Below are 19,721 nucleotides of genomic sequence, written 5' to 3' on the forward strand. Positions count from 1 at the left end.
GTATGAGACTGAATGCAAGTTGGTAAACATGACAGTTTGGTTGAAATGATTCAGTTGCAAGTTAATCTCTTCAAACTCCAGATATCTAAATATTGGAAATCCTGAAGCATCAAAGAGGTGCTTTTGAAACAAGTGCTTTCATCCTTTTTTCCCTAGAAATGTTGTCCTCCACACCCTTCTTTTGTTTCAAAAACTTCTGAGGGGAGGGCAATTTTTGCTGTAGTGAGCTGTTTGTAATTTTGAAGAGGTACAATTTAATTACAATTAATTACAATTATTACAACTAATCTTCTGTTGTTGGCTACGTAGGCAGTATCAACTAATTGACTGAAAAAGAATTTAAAGGGGAATGCAAAAGAAAAACACTAAAGATTCTGAAAATTTATTTTTAAATGCTTAAAAACACACAAATCGTTGCAAAATTACCCAGAAGATAGACCAAAACTGGCAATACTTTAGAGGCTGAGATAATGGATTTTGATTTTACTAACAGATTAGTATACATGAAATGTACACATCTTAACAGTACAACCTGATAAATGTATACACCTCTACCATCAGTAATTATCATCCAGATCAGAGAGAAACGTTCCAACACAAGAAAATTAAGTTTCGACAAACATGTCCTTCCCCAAACCCAGCTTTTCTCAGCTATTATGGGCCTGTAACATACATAAGCCAAAAGTATACAAGGTAATGATTTGATACACCTCCAATCCCCCCTTGCTACCTTTTTTTTTTTTTTTTTTTTGATAGGGAGGGGGGTGGATAACATTCCAGGTCTAATTTCTTAGCTTTCGAGTATATAATATTCATCGTTAATTATAGTCACCATGCTGTACATTAGATCTCCCAGAACTTATTCATCTTAGGGCCAGGAGTTTGTGCCATTTGATTAGCATTTCCCCAGTCCCACCCCTTCCCACCCCCAAGAGATACCATTCTACTCTCTCTTTCCATGAGTTCAACTTTCTTAGATTCTGCATATAAGTGACAACACACAGTACTTGTCTTTCTCTGATTTATTTCACCTAGCATAATGCCCTCAATGTCCACTCATGTTTTTACAAAAGGCAGGTTTTCCTTTTTTCAATGGCTGAATGATATTCCCCTCTTGTTTGTGTAACACTTTTTTTAATCCATACATCCCTTGATGGACACTTAGGTTGTTTCCTTGCTTTGGCTATTGTGAATAAAGCTGTAATGGACGTGGGGTGCAAATATCTCTTCAAGAAACAAACCTGTTCTTTTGGCCAAGATTTCATGTTGACTAACTTGCTATTAGTCAAATCTCCAGACTATAGTCAAGGGTCACAGGTGGAGGCCAGAGAGATTAGGGGATGGGACGGTAAGTCTGGACCAGCACCAGGGAGCAAAGTCCCAGAGAGCAGTCTAATGGGAAGGCATGGAAACCACAGGGGTCCTGGGTGCTCTGGCTCAGTTCCCGTGTTGTCAAGTTCAGTACGTGAGAAACACCTAATAACAGGAACACTTCTCTACTTTAGCCAGTGAACTCTTTATATATAACAATCCTGGCAGATCTGCCTTATACCTGATTGCACGTTACCGTGAATATAGTTAAAAAGGTACATTCCAGACTTTTGAAATGTGGTAGTGGTATCCCAAGATGTGGAGTTGTAAAAGGGAATTCTTCAATGGAAAAAAGGAAAGCTTATCTTTAGTTCTTAGGTTCGAGGACTTTTCAGACAGGTAGCAATGTCAAATGAGATTTTGTCATAGCATTCCCAATTATTCAAAGTCACTTATTTATATCCAGACAATAAGTGGAGAATGCATATTATTAAGTGATGAGAAGCCACATGCCCACACGTGTGCACGCACGCACACACACACATACACACACACACACACACACACACACATTCTGTTCACATGTATTTCAGCTTAAAAAGCCATTCCTCAAAATTTAAAGTGACTTACCTGTCAAAATTTTAATGAATTTTAAGGTTAAGCTAAAAATTCTACCTCCTCTGGGAGGCCTTCTTCAAAGGAAAGTAGTATTTCATCCTAGAAACTCTATCAGCATTCCATCTTACGTTTCCAATGGTTCAGCACTTATTTATGATACATGAGATTTTATCATCCCTATTAAACAACAGACTCCTCGAGGGTGTCAAATGTCTGGTTCACTTATGATTTCTTCACAATGTCTGACCTGCTGGCCTGTGAATAATATGCCTCTGATTGGCACATACGTAAGCTTGGTCTTAGAATAACGTTGCACACAGATTTATGTTCTTGGAATACCAAATATCAGTATGCATTTAAAATGTGCCTAATATCTTTGGGCCAAATGACTATTTACAAATTAAATACAGCACGTTCATATTTGTGAAAGAGGGTGTATGTGTGCATTATCATTGTGAAATGAAAGTCTGTGGGTCAAAATTTTTTGGAAAGTACTCTAAGGGAGACTAGGTCCTTTCGATTTGTTTTAAGATACCCAAGTAGAAGGCAACATGCAGCGATAATGCTAGACAATCACGCGTGTCTGCTCAACACATTCAGTTGTGCAGAATGCAAATGCCAAGAGAGATTAGGCGTTTATTGCATACGTTACAAAACTGAAAAAAAATGGAACGAGATGATATCTGTAGTTGAAAGAAAACCAAGAATTAAATTTCAAAAATGTTTCAAGGATTCATGTTAGAACTAGATCGCTCCTGAATTCTTGAGATATAATGCATTCCTGCCAATAAACCAATGTGGAGGGCAGGGAATTAGACTGCATTTGTTGGCATTTAAAGTAAATAAGTCAGAAAGGGTTTGCATTTATTCTAAACCAAGTATCCTCTTGTTTCCTCACTTTATTTTCTACCTGGGCTCAGAACTTAAAACTCTTACCCGGTTGGAAAAGCCAGATTTGAAGTATTTAAGAAAGTGAAGACTCTTCTTGACTGAGGAAGAAAGCTCTGTAGCCAACTCCTTTTCTGGGCTTGCCATCCAACTCCTCCCCTCCTAACTTCCCTGTCTGTCACTGTCCCTGAGTCATGCACTGAAATCTGAGAGACAACATGCAGCCAGCCTTCTCAGTGGGCTGGGGGGGGAACGGACAATATTCTCCCCTCTGCAGCTGCTGGAATCCTGGGGGCACTTTTCGTTACCACAGTATCTCTGGTCTAATGGCTGAAATCCAGGAATGGTAAATGTCCCACAATGCCTCAGCCTTAGACAATGAAAAAGCTGCCCCCCTCAAGACTTTCCCAAGTGCCAGTGGACATTTTTGTAAGTGAAACCAATTTATAATTACTTGAGCACAGAACCTGACTCTGCCTCACATCCATAACAAAGTATTTCTGCATGGTTTTTATACACTTTGAAATCTTGGTGATGCAACCACCAGATAACTGAGGGAAGACTAGATTTCCTCCTGTTTGAGACTTTAACAAGATCAGCCGCCATTTTTGAGAATTGTGTCACTGAAGGCCATGCCACTTGTGGTATTTAAGTTATTAGCACAACACACTCGTATGGGGCTGCATCAGTAGCTGCCATGTTTCACATACATGTCTATCTGACCACATCATTATATCTTCTGGTATAATCATATGTGGGCTTCTATAACATTAAAATAAATATTAAAATTAATCACTTTAAGCTCTTCTTTATCAGTAAAGCATTATATTAATATTTTCAAAATTATGTGTGCAGATATATTAAATTAATCACAAATTTTATTTGAGGAGAGTAAAGGGGTCATTAAAATAATGGTTGTAACAAGGGGATATTGTTTTGGTGGAATTAAAAACCACTGCCAACCCTGACACAAATTCCATGAGAAGAAATGCCAGGCCAGGACATGGTGTAGTAAAATTGCTTCGAAAATGTGCAGGCTTAATTGATTTCTCATAAATAAGTGTGGTTGGTTTTATCCTCAAAATATTTCTCTTCTATGTCCCTTCTGTGTCCCTTCTGTTCCCTAGGCACCACCCTGACCCAGGCTATCGTCCAACTTGGTTTCCCAAGACTCTCCACTTCTATAATCATTTATGGGGCTCCATTATACCCTACCCTCCACCCAATATAAAAATGAATATAATGTAATGCTCATCTTCATTTCCACTTCTGTGGTATATTTATATTGTTCCAGCCTCCCAGAATCTTCTGTTGATTTTTTTCCATCCATGCAAACACTTCAAAATTTTAGTTCAGTTTCTGAAATTTTCTTAAAGTATCCAAACCACATCAATCATATATTCCTGTAAATATAGCAACAGTGTTACTGTCTATTACCAGATAACTCAGTGCTTAATTAATTCATCATTTTTTCCCACTTATCCCCAGTGATAAAAGTTTCTGAAAACATTTCTCCTTGACCATCTTTTCGACGTGCTCTTTAAAACTCCAGCAATTAACTAGAGATGCATAAATAAAAGAATTCTCCCAATAAATTGTTGGGGTTTCAAACCAAGAAATGGATTAAGTTTTCAAGCCAAGTGAACAGTACTAGGTAGTTAGTTAACAAGGAAGAATTAAGTTGTATCCACACTTTTTAAAAATTTTTTGGGATTTTTTAATGTTTATTTATATTGAGAGAGAGAGAGAGCAAGCAGGGGAAACAGAAAGAGAGGGAGACACAGAATCCAAAGCAGGCTCCAGGCTCTGAGCTGTCAACACAGAGCCCAACACAGGGCTCGAACCCACTAATCGTGAGATCATGACCTGAGCCTAAGTCAGACGCTCAACCAACCGAACCACCCAGCTGCCCCTAGTTGTATCCACATTTCTGTACAGCCTGCCATTTAAAACACAAAAGGGTAGTGCCTCAGGAAATACTATCAAAGGGGTCTACTGAAGTAACACACAAATACAGCAATATAAACAATAATAATATAAAATAAATAGAGAACACTTTCTAGCTCCATGAAAGCAAGAACCTTTTCTATCTTGTTCACTACTTAGTAGGGTACAGTAGATATGAATGAATATGTTTAACAAATAAATGAAACGTGATAACTAAATATATTAAGCATGCACTATCTGCCAGGTAGTGTGTGAAATACTGTACTTCCATTATTGCACTAAATCTTTGAATGATCCTGTGAGGTTGGATTAGTATCCTTATTTTTGGAATGTGGGAACTTCTGGAAAACTTTGGAATGAGGAAGAGAACATTAGATAACTTCCCCAATGCTATAAAGCTACCAAGTAGTAAAGCCACCTGACTTCAGAACCTACCTTTTTAACCATTCTGCTACATTTTATAATATATTGCATATGCTGCTATAATGTAAATATATAAATTCCGACGATGTACCAGAGTAAATGTCAAGCAGTGGTCACGATCCTGAAGCAGTCTGAAGAAGTTAGGAAGATTCGTCCTACGAGTAGAGACAAGCAAGTTCTGGCATCCTGCTGAGCTACCATGTTTCGTATCCTATAGTCCCACCAAATTGGGGCAGGAAATCAGCCTGTACATTTTAACTCAGCCAATTCTTTGCTCATTCACTTTTTTACATTGGGAATGTCTGCCCCATCTACTTCTTAGCCTGTGAATTCTCACTTGCCCCAAACCTTCTCCCTGGGGCACAAATTCTCTCCCTCCTCAGCACTTTACACAAACCAAATGAGTCTCTCTCTGAGCCAGAAGAACGTGAGTTCTGTGAGGACAGAGACTGGGTCCTCTTTGTAGAGATCTCACTACTGGGGACACAGGGACCCTGAATAAAAGAGTCACTGAATGAATGAGTCTGAGGAGCAAGGGGGGGTATGAAAAGGGCCCAACAGAGCCCTCAGGGTGAGGGATTTTAACGTGTGCTGGTATAGGGTGAACTGGTACTCAAGGCAGGAGAAAGCAAAAATGCCGGCTTCTCTGGGCTAAAGGGACCAGGTGTCCTGAAGTGGCTGTTTGAACTCCACACACCTGGTGACCCAGAAGTAGGATATGCACCTTGAGCTGAATGTCCTGAGATGTGGTCCAGGGTGGACTTGGGCCCCCGGGAAGATTAAGGCCCCGCTGACTTAGCGCAACACGGCTGAACCCATCTCCCGCCCTGCGGGTGTCAGGCTAAAAGCTCACCATGAATATAAGGTGGAGAGAGAAATGTGACAGGGTCTGGGGGGAAGCGGCTTCTTAAGGTTTTTGCTTTAGTTGAACTGAAGACAGTCTGGCACTGTCGTCCGGCATTAAATTCAGTCTCTCTTACTGAATGTCAAAAAAGTGCCAAATATAGAAAGCTGCTTTGTGGTTGGAAAGGCAGCTAAGCATTTATCCATGCTCATGCGCTGGCACGGCTCATTTCCATAATGCTGAGTGCACGAGTTGAAAGTGCCTTCCCCTCCCCCCACCCCGGCACAGCTGTTTCCACAGCGTACATCTCCTCGGAAACTTTCAAGGGCTGGATTCTCAGCACTGTCCTTATAGTGATGTCAGAAATAGAAAATGCCTTAAAACTTCCATCCTTCCTGCAGCTGAAGACTGTTGTGGAAGGAAGTTTTGTGGCTGGCTCTCTCTATCTGGTATGACTGGGGAGTGGGGCTGTTCTGATTATTTATTTATTTAATCTGCTTATCAGGTTTTTAAAATTCACAAGGCAGTACCCAGCATCAAATCATATGGAGCATAATTTCACATGTCTTTAAGGACTCTAAGGGCATTTCTGACTTTGTAAAGCCTCGGGATCATCATAATATGATAATCATAATATGACCTTTTATGATTGTACTATGAACATATGGAAATACTTGTCAATAGGTTTCCAGTTAATGACAGCTTTAACTGATGCCAGATCAAATCTGTACTTAGATTTCAATCAGAGAATTGGAGTTGTTACTTCTTGTCCAATTGTTTCTTCCTAGACAAAAAATTTTGTGAGCACCAGCAGCCTGATAGCAATAGCAATTAAGAGAACAAATTAGGGGTGCCCGGGTGGCTCAGTCAGTTAAGCATCCGACTTTGGCTCAGGTCATGATCTTGTGGTTCATGAGTTTGAGCCCCATGTTGTGCTCTATGCTGGCAGCTCAGAGCCTGGAGCCTGCTTCGGATTCTGTGTCTCCCTCTTTCTTTGCCTGCCCCCTCCCCCAGCTGTGATCTGTCTCTCAAAAATAAATATTTACAAAAATTTATTTAAAAAGAACAAATTAGTTGGGGTGGGGGTGATCTAATGCAATGCTTCTCAAAGTGTAACATGCATATCAGTCACCAAAGGTCTTGTCAAAATGCAGATGTCAGTTCAATAGGTCTGGGGCGAGGTTTGAGCTTCTGTACCTGCACAGGTGAGGCCACTGAAGCTGGACCACAGACCCACTGAGAGTAGCCACTCTCTGGGAACCCATGCTGTCTTGAAGAATTGGAGCTATCTTCACTTGATAGGCTTTGAGAGCCAAACCAGGACTAATGGGGTGAGAATTATAAGGCCTTGGATCCCACCTCTGTGTATAGGACAGATCCGATATCTAATAATTAGCACTATGAACAATAACAAAAAATGACATGGGCTGCTCTATGAAAGATCCAGTTCCCTAATCACTGGAGAGCTCCATCAGGGGCTGGCAGAGGGACTGCAGAAGGGTTCCCAGAACAGGAAGGAGGTCAGAATAAATGAGCCACAAAATCCCTTCCAAATCTTACATTGCAAACTCATGTCATATAAAATGGGTATGAAGTCTCAGTTATTCAGGATGAGTAAATTCTAAAAATCAGCTGTACCACGTTATGCCAATAGTTAACAATATTGTCTTGTGCAGGTAAAAACTTAAGATAGTAGATCTCTTGTTAAATATTCTTACCATGATAAATATAAAATAAATACAATACAATAAAACAAAACAAAAATATTGACTGATAAAGTCTACTAAAAGCAAATAAAAAAACAGAGCATTAGCTTCTATCTAGTAACCTCAGGTATAATCCCTGATCTTAGGATCTAAGTGAGAAGGCTGAAGAAAAAAGGAAGGCTGAGCAGGGAAGAGCTCACTCAGGCTCAGAAGGCTACGTGGGGAATGGAGTCATGACCTGCCGATAGCCATGTCTTTCCTCTCCATTCACACCCAGAGACACAGCTCACCAACCCACACCGGGGCAGGTGGGGAACACCCAGATGACTTCAGTCCCCCAAATGTGTTAAGTCTTAATTACTTGGGTAGTCACAGACCAAAACACTAGGGCCTTCATTACTCAGATAATGGGAGAATATGCACTCTGTCTTGGGGGTGAACCTTTGAGATAGCACGGGAGGTAAGGGAAAGAAAAGGAAGGTCATTGGCAGCAGATGATAATGACAATGAGAAAAAAACAAACAAACGTGTGAACTGTCAGCTCTGTTGCTGACTCTACCTGAGGTCCAAATAAGAGAAAAATCCATCTGTGTTAACCACAGATGGGTTTATAATTAAAATAGTATTAATAAAAAAACTTTAATGTACATATAAGGATTATTCCTACCCTGTTGAGCACTCAGCAGTTATGGCTGTAATTACACTGGTACTTTTTTAGGATCTTCAGATAGATTTGTGGGTTATTAATATTTGTTAAATACCACCCTAATTGTATGTAAGCCATTCAAGATTATGGACAGCATCTTTTATGCACTCATTTCTCTGTAATGCTCTGCTCTGTCAATGAGGGACTCCTGAGAGCTACGGTTACCATTAAAGATGGAGACACCCAACCCATAAATGTCACCGTGCTCTGGCTGTGCAGCCTACCAAAAGGCTGAGGAGATTTGTCGTCACTGTGGTAGTGATGATAGTAATACAAATAACAACTACTATTTGTTGATAGTCTTCTAAATGCCCCCAATGACTTTATAATGGAAGTATTATTACTCTCATTTTACAAATAAGGAAAATGAAGGGATGCCTGGGTGGCTCTGTCAGTTAAGCATCTGACTTCGGCTCAGGTCATGATCTTGCAGTTTGTGAGTTCGAGCCTCGAGTCAGGCTCTGTGCTGACAGCTCAGAGCCTGGAGTCTTCAGATTCTGTGTCTCCCTCTCTCTCTGCCTTCCCCAGTTTAACTCTTCTTCTCAAAAAAAAAAAAAAAAATAAGTAAACCTTAAAAAAATCTTTAAGAAAATGAAGCTCCAAAGTAGCCTACCCAATATTACAAACTATTAAGTGGTAGACCCCATTTGTGGGCTGCAGACCACACACAGAACCTCTCTGTTCAACGTTCACCCGGATAAGATCACCTACAGTATACTAGAGTCCATTCAAGGCCACCTACTGCCCTGAAGTCCTGCCCCTTGCCCCCAGCACTGCTATCTCTGGAAAAATCAGTCTGTCTCTGGCAGCACATTCCTGCACTTAATAGGCACATGTGTTAGCCAGGGAGGACAAGAAGACTCTGTCTACTCAAGGGACTCAAGAGTTTCTTTTGTTTTTTTTTTTTTTTAAGGGTGCAGAAGTAATAATTTGTTTTCCCTTATAGAGTCATGGACTAGTTCTTCTAAACTTCCAAATTTGAAAGAGAATGTGGAAGTCATCCACCCAGCTCTTTCATTTTAGAGATGAGGAATCTAAGCTAAATGATTTGCATAGGACCACAAAAATGAGTGAAGGACTTCTGAGGTCCAGGACCAGTCTTCTGACTCTAACCTAGTGCTCTGCTCACCACCCCTTTCTAAGAATTCCCTCCCTGCCTCAGTGGCAGATGGCCTCATGGAGGAGCTCTGAGGCTCACTCACGTGATGACGGGGAAAATCTCCCATACAGATTCCTTGGGGAATGGAACTTAGCCAGAGGTACAAAGGAGGGGGAGACCATCGCACTCTTTGTTGTATACCTTTCAGCATCATTTTAATACTTTATATTTTATAGCTTTTCATTAAAAAAAATCATAGTGTCTTTGGCATATCATACAGCTCCGCCCTTTGGTGTCTGAGTCTGGAGACAATCACAGACTGTATTCAGACACAACATTTTGCACTTCAATTACAGGCTGAACAACTCCTGAAGAAAACTCACCTCGTTGCTGGGTGGCACTAGCTGATAACAGTGTTCTCTCTGACAAGTGTGCTCAAAAATGTTTTTTCAGAGCTAATTGAAATTTGCAATCAAAGCAGGGATGCATTTTGGCTAACTAATGTGCATATAATTTAGAATCATAGGAGTAGATGCCAGAATAAACTCTTCCAGTCTCTGATCCAAATCATCAGTGATTTTCTTCCCTCCGTCTGTAAAAGAATAACTGGTTCTCATAATGAGAACCTAGTGACAGGATAAGATCCTGAAGAGCCTTATGAATCAAAGAGAGAATGATATTAGAGTAAGTGAGTTAGATTCTGGTTTATGACTGACCTTCTATTTAATAGGGCAGTCTTCTACTCAAAGGTCTGAAGCTTAGCACTAGGTACTGGAGATGAAAAGATGTAAAACCAGGGCTGGCCTCCAAGAAGTTAGCATATATTAAAAAATAAAAAGATACCATGAAGCTGAGACCTTGAAAATGCTGAATGGGAGATTCAAAGAAATATTCTGCAGGAGTTCTTGAGCATAATCACAAGAGCTAGACCCCCATCAGGGGGAGGGCTCGAGCTGGCACTTAAAGGAAAATGGATGCAGAGTGAGAAGCAGGGTTTCTGAGGCTGCCTTAACAACTGAGTGGCCTAGCACAAAAGCAATGTATTCTCTTATGGTTCTAGAGCCAGAAGTCCAAAATTGAGGTACTGGAAGAACCACGTGGGTTCTGGAGCTGCAGGGGAGATTGCATTTGTATTAGCTAAGGTTGCTATAATAAAATACCGTAAATTCAGTAGAGGTTGGGAAGTCCAATATCAAGGTGCTGATAGATTCGATTCCTGGTGAGAATCTGCTTTCTGGCTTAGAGACAACTGCCTTCTGGCTGTGTGCTCACATGGCCCTTCTCCCATGTGTGAGAATGAGCTCTGGTATCTTTTGTCTTCTTACTAGTGTGCTCTTATTAAAAAAAAAAAAAAAAAAAAAAAAAGGCACTACCGTCAGGACCTCATCTAAACCTAATTACCTCCTAAAGACCCGCATCTCAATACCATCATGTTGAGGGTCAAGGCTACAGCATATGCACTGGTTGGCGGGGAGACACAAACATGCAGCCCATAATGGCATGACTTGCCTCTTCCAATTTCTTGTAGCATTTGGCATTCCTTGGCTTTTAGCCACATCACTCCAACCTCTGCCTCGGTCTTCACATCGCCATTTCCTCCATGTCTGTATTTTCCTCTGTGTGCTTCCTATAAGGACACTGGTCATAGCACTTAGGGCCAACTTGGATAGTTCAGGATGACCTCCTCATCACAAGATCCTTAAATTAATTATAGCTGCAAAGCTTCTCTTGCTAAGTAAGGTAATATTCACAGGTTCCAAGGATTAGCCTGTGGACATGTCACTAGGGAGGTGGGGACAGCATTCAACCCACTAACGCGGCAAAAGGAACCACTAAGCCAGAGATGTGCCAGGGATGTGCCCCCTCCAGCGTGGAACAGAGAGAAGGTGGCTTTAGTTGTGGGGCGGGATTGTGTACAGATGTGAAGGGAGACACAACTGCATTTGATCACGAGGTCAGCATGGACAGGACTTCAGGAGAACATCAGATTATCTAGAGAAGTCTTTTGTTTTGCCTCTTTCCTGTTCTTATACTGTCATTTCTGGGCCATTAGTATTTTAATGCCACCATATCACTGAGGTAGATTTAGACTCTCCGCTTCCTAGAAAAGGACTGTGGAATCCGTTCAGTTCATATTTGCATGGATAGCTTCTAGAAGAAACTTCAGTAACTGCATAGCCTACTGGCTATGTTCCCAACAAAAGCTGGTAGGTTAGCTTCAACTTCCATTTATCCTGCACTCTGGCTGATGCCAACCATAAATAAATAAATTGGCTTCCTTAAGGCACCCCATGTAGTGTCTATCAAAGTAATGTTTCTCAAAACCACCAGCATATATTTGCTGAGCTTGTCTTCCTGGGATTGCTTAACAGCACAAACAGGTCAGCAACTTTCAGAAGGGTTTCAAGAGTTCAATTTCTCCTACTCTTCAGGGTGGAATGTAGCTGACGGTCTATCGTTTGCGGACGTGGAGAGTAACAAAGAGGCCCCAACAACTCAAACATGTCATTTTAGCTGACGTCTTCACCTCTTTCTTCTATCAAACGTTTGTTTGCTTTTTCCTTCCAATACTTCGAGTGGAAATATAATGAGAATTGAGCCTTGTATCTTGCCCCTCCCTACTTTCAGAGTATCATGTGCAGCGTGACTTGTTTATGTATGACTGAAAGGTAAGCAATAAGACATAAAAGGCCCAGAAAATGAGAATCTGGAAAACTAAGCCAGAAGTGAATTATTTTTCTCTATTGGGCCCACCAGAAAACCAAAAAACAAAGAAACAGCTCTAGGCAGACACCTCAGGGATCCTAAGGCCACGTCCCTCATGTATGTTATTCTCGCCCCTGAGTTCACAGAAGTCAGCTTATGGAGGTTTGTTTCAATAGCAACCATTTGTACACAAGACACCTGGAACTTGAATGGACTTGTAAGAAACTTTCTAGTACCTAAAGAAATCCAGTGTTTTCCAAATACGTGGTTACCACTGATGAGCTGTGTTGACTCTGAACAAGTTGGTTAATGACTCTGAGCCATGTTTTTCACCAAACGTGTAGAAAAGAATACAGACCTCACTGGGTTGTTTTGAGACTCCAAGGGATAGTATGAAAGGATAGTACGAGCTGTAAAAATGCTAACCGAGAATTGATCGTTTCTAGCGTCTGTTGCTAATACTTTTCCTCTCAGAGCAGCCTTGACAGAAGCAGCTGAGAGGAGGAAGTTGAGAAGCAGTCACCATGGGGTACTGCTTGAGGGCTCCAGGGCCTCCTCCTTATGGAAGTAAGGTGAATGGTTTATGTATCCAACACTAATACACCGCCTACTACATGCAGGCTTTCTTCTAATGAAGCAATTTGCACAGTCTTATAAGACACTAAGGTACAGAGGAGTTAAATAACTTGTCTGAGGCCACACTGTTGATAAGCAGCCCAAAATGTAAACTCAGGCCATCCAGCTCCCAAGAAAGTCCATGCTTGTTGCCTGTCATCTTTTGTGACCATCCCAGAACAACTGACACAATCATGACATTCTCAAGTGCCGCCTCCTCCTCGACGGGTCTTCCTCGTGGTGTTTATACAGCTCGTACTTACAAAAGGCGGCTGTCAAATCGCAACGTCTCTAAGGACATGATTATTTAAGAGGAAGAAGTAGGACTAAGCATTTTCAATACCCAGATGGCTAAAAATATAAACACCTGAGCATTCACTTTTCACCCCGTGGCATATTCTCTCCCATTCAGCCCCGTCTTATGGGTTCTGGCACCAAATGCAGACAGCCTGGGCTCCCTGAAGTACAGCATAATCTAATAACCTGCCTCAAGAAACTCTCATCGGGCAACATTGAGAGAACTCAAACATCACCCCAGATTGGACCAGGGATAGGACTGGGACAAGAGCAAATTGCATAATTGTATGGAGACTACCTAGTCATGGCTCTCTCCATTTCAAATCCCCTACACTCATGAGTGAAGTGCTTGCCAAGTATTTTAAAAGGATTCACTTTCTAATTTCTGGCTTATTGTATAGCAAATACTAACGACGCATAATGAAAGAAAGGAAGCATGCTCTCTTTACAATCTTCTCAACAGAGTCAATTTCTTAATTGTAGTGGTCTGCTCAGCTGTCCTGTCCTTTGTAGCTTCACAAATCCCTGCCCAGGGACTTTTAATAACAGCTTCTCAAAACATATCGGTTGAAGAAGTAAAACCTGGGCATGTAGGACTCTTTCAATAAAGACAAAACTTATTCACTCATCTTTGTCTAGTCAGTCTGGCCTCTGAAAAGTGTTATTTTGAAAGTTCTAGGAAGGAAATGTAAGGGGGCAGTGGGAAGACGACGAGAGGAAATTACTCATATTTTACACGTTCAGAAATAGCAATTCTCTCTCCCACGTAGGTATCCCTTCACCTACTTAATATATCTACAGAGCTTTGAAAATAGTCATCTTTCAACCTAGCGACTGCATGCTTATTCATTCAGTAATCCACACTTACCTAATGCCTACCATGTGCCAGCCTGGGTATTTCATATTTATTGTTTCATGTAGTTCTCCAAAGTAGGCTCAATGATCCTAATTTCACAGCTGAAGAACAGAGACTCAGAGGTTTTATAGACCATGGCAAGGTCACCCGGCTAGCAAACAGCAGAGCCAGTGTGAATACGGGTCAGTTCCGACAAAGACAATCTTTGCTTCTGTTCCATACTTTCCACCAGAGTGCTTGTCCAGAGACCAGAGGCATAGAAAGCATTTAGGGATTTCATCGTTTGCCAGAAGAAACTCAATGCAGAGGCCTCTGTCCATTTTTGAAGATCCTCCCGATATGTCACTGGGGAGAGGGAGCTCAGGAATTTGGGAGCCTTTTGCTCCCATTTCCCATGTATACCTGGGCATATATTCTAAGCTACCCTGATGGATATTTGCTGCCGGCATTCAGTAATTTGTATCTGCCAAGTGCAAAGCCTTGTGCTGGGTGCTGTGAGGACTAAAAAGATGTGTAAGAAGAAACCCAGGGCTCTGAAAACTATACACTCTCTCAACCAATGAATTAATCAAAAGTGGCTTATCTACATGGGGAGAGAAAGGGGCAGTGTGTAGCCTGACATTAGTCAAGCTCAAGGTTCCCAGACCGAACATACGTGAAGGCCTCTCTCAAATCTTGTCTAGAAGCCTGGTAAAGCTGGGGTGCCCTCTTTCTCTGTTCCTCTTCTCTCATGAATGAGCTCTAACCCGACTTTCATACCCACCTCACCCACTAGACAATGCCACCAATGACCTCCACAATCAACAGTCATTCTCAGGCTTCAATTTATGTGATGTCAGCAGCCATTAAAAGTAAATGAAGGGGCACCTGGGTGGCTCAGTCAGTTAAGTGCCCAAGCCTGCTTCAGATTCTGTGTCTCCCCCTCTCTCTCTGCCCCTCCCCGGTTCGCTCTCTGTCTGTCTCCCAAAAGAAAATAAAGACATAAAAAAAATTTTTTTTAATAAAAATAAAAATAAAAGTAAATGAATTAAGGGCACCTGGGTAGCTCACTCAGTTAAGCGTCCAACTTCAGGTCAGTTTGTGAGGTCCAGCCCCGCATCAGACTTGTGCTGACAGCTCAGAGCCTGGAGCCTGCTTCAGATTTTGTGTCTCCCTCTTTCTCTGCCCCTCCCCCACTCACTCTCTGTCTTGCTCTCTCTTGAAAATAAATAAACATTAAAATTTTTTTCAGTAAATTAAGTGAATTAAAGTACTGCACTTCAACATAGATTGCATGTGTCTCAGCAATGAGCTACAGTGAGCAGATGTTATTTTTATAAAAGTTATTTTTAAAGTGTTACAGCAATAAATGAAGATTCTTTTCCAGAAAAATCACCAAATTCAAAAACGGTTTCCTATGGATCAGTCTAGCTAAAGGGGTAGCTGACACAAAGCCTGAGACAGGGAATGAACACCAAAGCAAAGACTGACGTGGAACACTGTATAAATAGGGTAGGAGTGAGACAGTCAGCTGGCGGCTTCCGCACGGTGAACAGGTTCCTAGCCTATCGGTAAAGGCATGGTCTCTGAAGGATGCTCTGCTCTTCTTCAGAGACCCATTCCTTCTATAGACTATCAGCGCTCTGGAAACAAGACCATTGCAGTCCTGGCTCTGGAGCTGGTCTGGGTTCAAAGGGAGCTGATGGTAAGAGTTTCTTAAATTTACAGAGGATCTTTCTCCAAAGAGTTCAACAGTCTTTTAGTCCATAAGAACACTCCATATTCTCTCACAACAACCCTGCAAAGGAAGCGGGAGGAGAGTTTTGTTGCCATTTTACTCATCAAGAACTGGGGCAAACTTCGCTCGCCTCAAGTTCCTGCAACTAGCAGAATACAGAGACTTTTGCAGAGATGGCTTGATTTCGACGCTCTAATATCACTTCGGGGGACCAGTGTGGCACCCAGGCTGCCATTCACCCTGTCTATGGGAGCCAGACCTAAAAGCAAGGCGCTCCTTCCCACTGAACTCGGACTCAAGAGCAGAATCCTTCTCAACACAATGCCCTAAGCAGCTACGACCAATGGATAGTGCTGGTGTAGGAAGAGACAAAAAACATTTATACCCAGAAAGGACAATCCTCAGCAGAATGGAATAGCATTAAGAATTTACCAACTCTTTTCACTTGTTTTAAGTATGGATTATGCCAGGTATTGAAGATATCAAATGCAACTCCTGTATTAAATATCCCATTACATTCTTCTCTATAAGCATTCTGTTAATGTGTATAAAGAAAGGCACTTTGGGGCGCCTGGGTGGCTCAGGCAGTTGGGCAGCCGACTTCGGCTCAGGTCATGATCTCATGGTTTGTGGGTTCGAGGCCCACATCAGGCTCTGTGCTGACAGCTAGCTCAGAGCCTGGAGCCTGTTTCAGATTCTGTATCTCCCTTTCTCTCTGACCCTCCCCTGCTCACGCTGTCTCTCTCTCTCAGAAATAAATAAAACATTTAAAAAATTAGAAAAAGGCATTTTTTATTTTAAGTGTATATGTTCATATGTACATCGTATACTTCTGTGGGCTTTTGTACACTCAAGAGCTATAGGTAGGCACCTGTACAACACCAATAGAAGTTTCTTGGCCAAAAAGCAGACCTATTCACTAAGAGCAGATCCCTAGATAGGGCAGGGTGAGTAGCAGAGAAAGAACATGGGGAAGCAAACTCCGGATGACACTCTAAACCATAATTCCAAAGCACATGAGAAAAACTAGCATTATAGTAGGTCAAATTCAGTCAACATCAAACTTCTACACCACTCCCCCATCAAATGAAACGAATAGAACAAGCTAATAGTGACTTTAAACTGGAGCTTTAAAAAAGCATCCAGGGGCGCCTGGGTGGCTCAGTCAGCTAAGCACCTGACTTCAGCTCAGGTCTGATCTTGTGGCTCTTGAGTTCGAGCCCCACGTCAGGCTCTGTGCTGACAGCTCAGATCCTGGAGTCTGCTTCAGATTGTATGTCTCTTTCTCTCTCTTCCTCTCCTCTGCTAATGCTCTGTCTCTCTGTCTTTCTCTCAAAAAGAACACTAAAAATTTTTTTAAATTAAAAAAAATTACAAAGTAGGTTGTTGCACAGATTATCAGATTTCAAAATTCTTTTTTTTAAGTCTTTTTATTTTGAGAGAGAGAGCACCTCTCCTCTTACTCTTTATGGCATAAGCTCAAAAGAGTTCTTTGAAAACCAAAATTAATCAATTCAAATAACACACCAAAAGAAATTTCTATGGTATTCAGTCATAGGATTTCACTGCACTGTTCCAGTTCCCATGGTGTTATAAGCACTGGATGCTGAAATGAATCCTGTTCTTAGGACGCCTGGGTGGCTCAGTCAGTTAAGCATCAAATTCTTGATTTCGGCTCAGGTCATGATCTCATATTTGTGGGATTGAGCCCTGCGTTGGGCTCTGCACTGACAGCATGGAGCTTGCTTGGGATTCTCTCTCTCCTCTCTCTCTGCCTCTCCCCTGCTCCTTCTCCCTCTCTCTCCATAAATAAATGAGCTTTAAAAATAAATAAATGAATGAATCGTGTTCTTTCTCCTTATGCAAGAAGGAGATATCAATGGATGCTACTAGGTACAAAAGGTGAGAGAAAGATCATATATTCAACCCTAATCCCAATCAGAATTTCGGCCAGGGAGAGAAACACCCTCCCACTCTCCCACCCCCATGGAAAGCTGGCAAGAAGGGTGAGCATACAGCCACCCTTAAGAAACTAGAACTCCAAAAGGATCCATGATGCACTAGCCAGGGACTAATTTTAGTCTTTTTATTTTTTATTTTTTTAAAGCAGAGACAGAAGTGATTACTGTGCTGAAAAAATTGTTCTTTCTAACCCCTCCCAGGAGATCTTGGTGGGCTCCCCGAATGTCCAGCCTCAGGCAAAATCTAATATGTCTAGAATCACGGATTCTAACGACGTGAAGCAGCACCGCAAGGTGGCAAGCTCCACGGCCCAGGCAGTGTTCAGATGGAGAGACCCGTGATGATGTGTCATAAATGTGCGGACGTGCCTGCTGTGGGAGGTCGCCTGATTGGGGCTTCCAAATCTGGAACCAAGGACACTCTGGGCCAATTTCTAGGCCAGCGCTTCCCATGAGGGAAAGACAATGCCAACACAACCAGTAGATGCTGATAAAGGCTCAGAGACCATTTTGGTTGTGAAGCCACAACTTCTTGACAGCCCACTCTCTCTCTACTGAACTAAAGACTAGAATTATAATGATTCATCTGCACTTACCGCTGCTAACCTAAAACCAGCAAATTCTGCCAACAGAGATTTATTAGAAAGTAAACCAAGAAACAAAATGTAATTACAGCTGACAGTTATTTAGGAGTTAATTATTCAGTTCTTTGTTTCACTTCTTCCTTCTTCCTATTTAGTTCCTTTTGACTAGTGCTCTGTGGATTTGATTCCCACATCCAGGGGAGAAATAAAGGAGGTGAGACTCAAAGTCACCAGCAGGGCAATCTGTGGTTGGAAGCGGTCGTAAATGGAAGTGGTCATAAAGGGAAGGAAGAGGAGGGCAGGGGGATATTAAACTTACTGGAAAAGTGACTGTGGTTTTCTTTTGTTTTGGCTAGTAGGGTACAAAGGCAAGTGTGGGCTCTGGAGTCAGAGTGAGCTGTGGTTTCTTATCCTGCTACTCACTAGCTGTGTATCCTTAGGCAAATAACTCAGTTGGTCTGACTCAGCATCCTCATGGAGAGAACAGAGATATTAATATCTGTGTTGGAGGGCAGTTGTGGGGATTGGATGAAATAATTCAAAGAGGCAAATACAGTTCCTTCCCATCTGGTGAGCACTCAAGCTCAAGCATTATTAAAATTACCTGAAGTTTGGGGCATCTGGGTAGCTCAGTCAGTTAAGTCCAACTCTTGATTTTGGCTCAGGTCATGATTCCACAGTTTGTGAGATCGAGCCCTGTATCAGGCTTTGATCCTATAACAGGAGTCTGCTTGGGATTCTCTCTCCCCCTTTCTCTCTGCCCCTCCCCTGCTTATGTGTGCAAGCTCTCTCTCTCTCTCAAAACAAATACTTTAAGAAATTATCTAAAGTTTACTTTTCTCATATAATTAAGGTATGACTGAAAGCAAATGCTCTTATGCTGAGTAGTTTGAGTTCCCAAGTAAATGTACACATGTTAATCTGCAAATTTCTTGGTATATACTTGCATCTTAAAATTTGCATTGGTTAAACTTTACCTGTCGACTTCCCTGCTTGGAGGAGCAGCTACTTGTGCTCCTTGAAGGTGACACCAGTTTTTGGGACACGCCAAGGTTCTTCTCATCACTCATCCCGAACAGCAGATCCCTTGGCCTCAGTGCAGATCAAAATGCCATCCGAAGACAATGGAGTAGACAGCACGGAAGTCCCGCACAGGCAGGTGGCTGAGTTCTTATCCAATATGTTTTAAAAGCATTTTGGATGACCCAGAGGAAATCTCTAAAAGCAAAAGAAAAGGATTACAGAGAAGGTCAGAGGCATCAGGCACCATCTATGATTAGCCACTGATTGTCTGCAAGTGTTTTGTCTACACGACAGATTACAGAGCCATGATGCTTATTTATATCAGGAGCTGTGAAAGAAAAGATGTTTTACACCCATCTTCTATAGGAAATTATGTATAGGTGGTTTTTCATGTAGCTTTGCAAGATCACAGAATTAGGA

The 19,721-nt window shown here is 41.8% G+C and overlaps 1 protein-coding gene across 3 annotated transcripts in view; it reads right to left on the reverse strand.

The window, feature by feature from the left end:
• OSBPL3 (oxysterol binding protein like 3) overlaps positions 1-19,492 on the reverse strand; it is a 93,871-nt gene extending 74,379 nt beyond the window's left edge. For all 3 annotated transcript variants that reach the window (XR_005526335.1, XM_039221790.1, XM_039221791.1), the window contains exon 1: positions 19,256-19,492. Coding sequence is in view for 2 of the 3 variants with exons in the window: in XM_039221790.1 (XP_039077721.1) it covers positions 19,256-19,348 (93 nt within the window). In the remaining variant the exon portion in view is untranslated. The remainder of the gene's footprint in view (positions 1-19,255) is intronic.
• Between the last annotated feature and the right edge of the window lie 229 nt (positions 19,493-19,721).

This window comes from Hyaena hyaena, unplaced genomic scaffold (genome assembly GCF_003009895.1).
Source record: "Hyaena hyaena isolate Hyena2069 unplaced genomic scaffold, ASM300989v1 scaffold_1013, whole genome shotgun sequence".
NCBI lineage: Eukaryota > Metazoa > Chordata > Mammalia > Carnivora > Hyaenidae > Hyaena > Hyaena hyaena.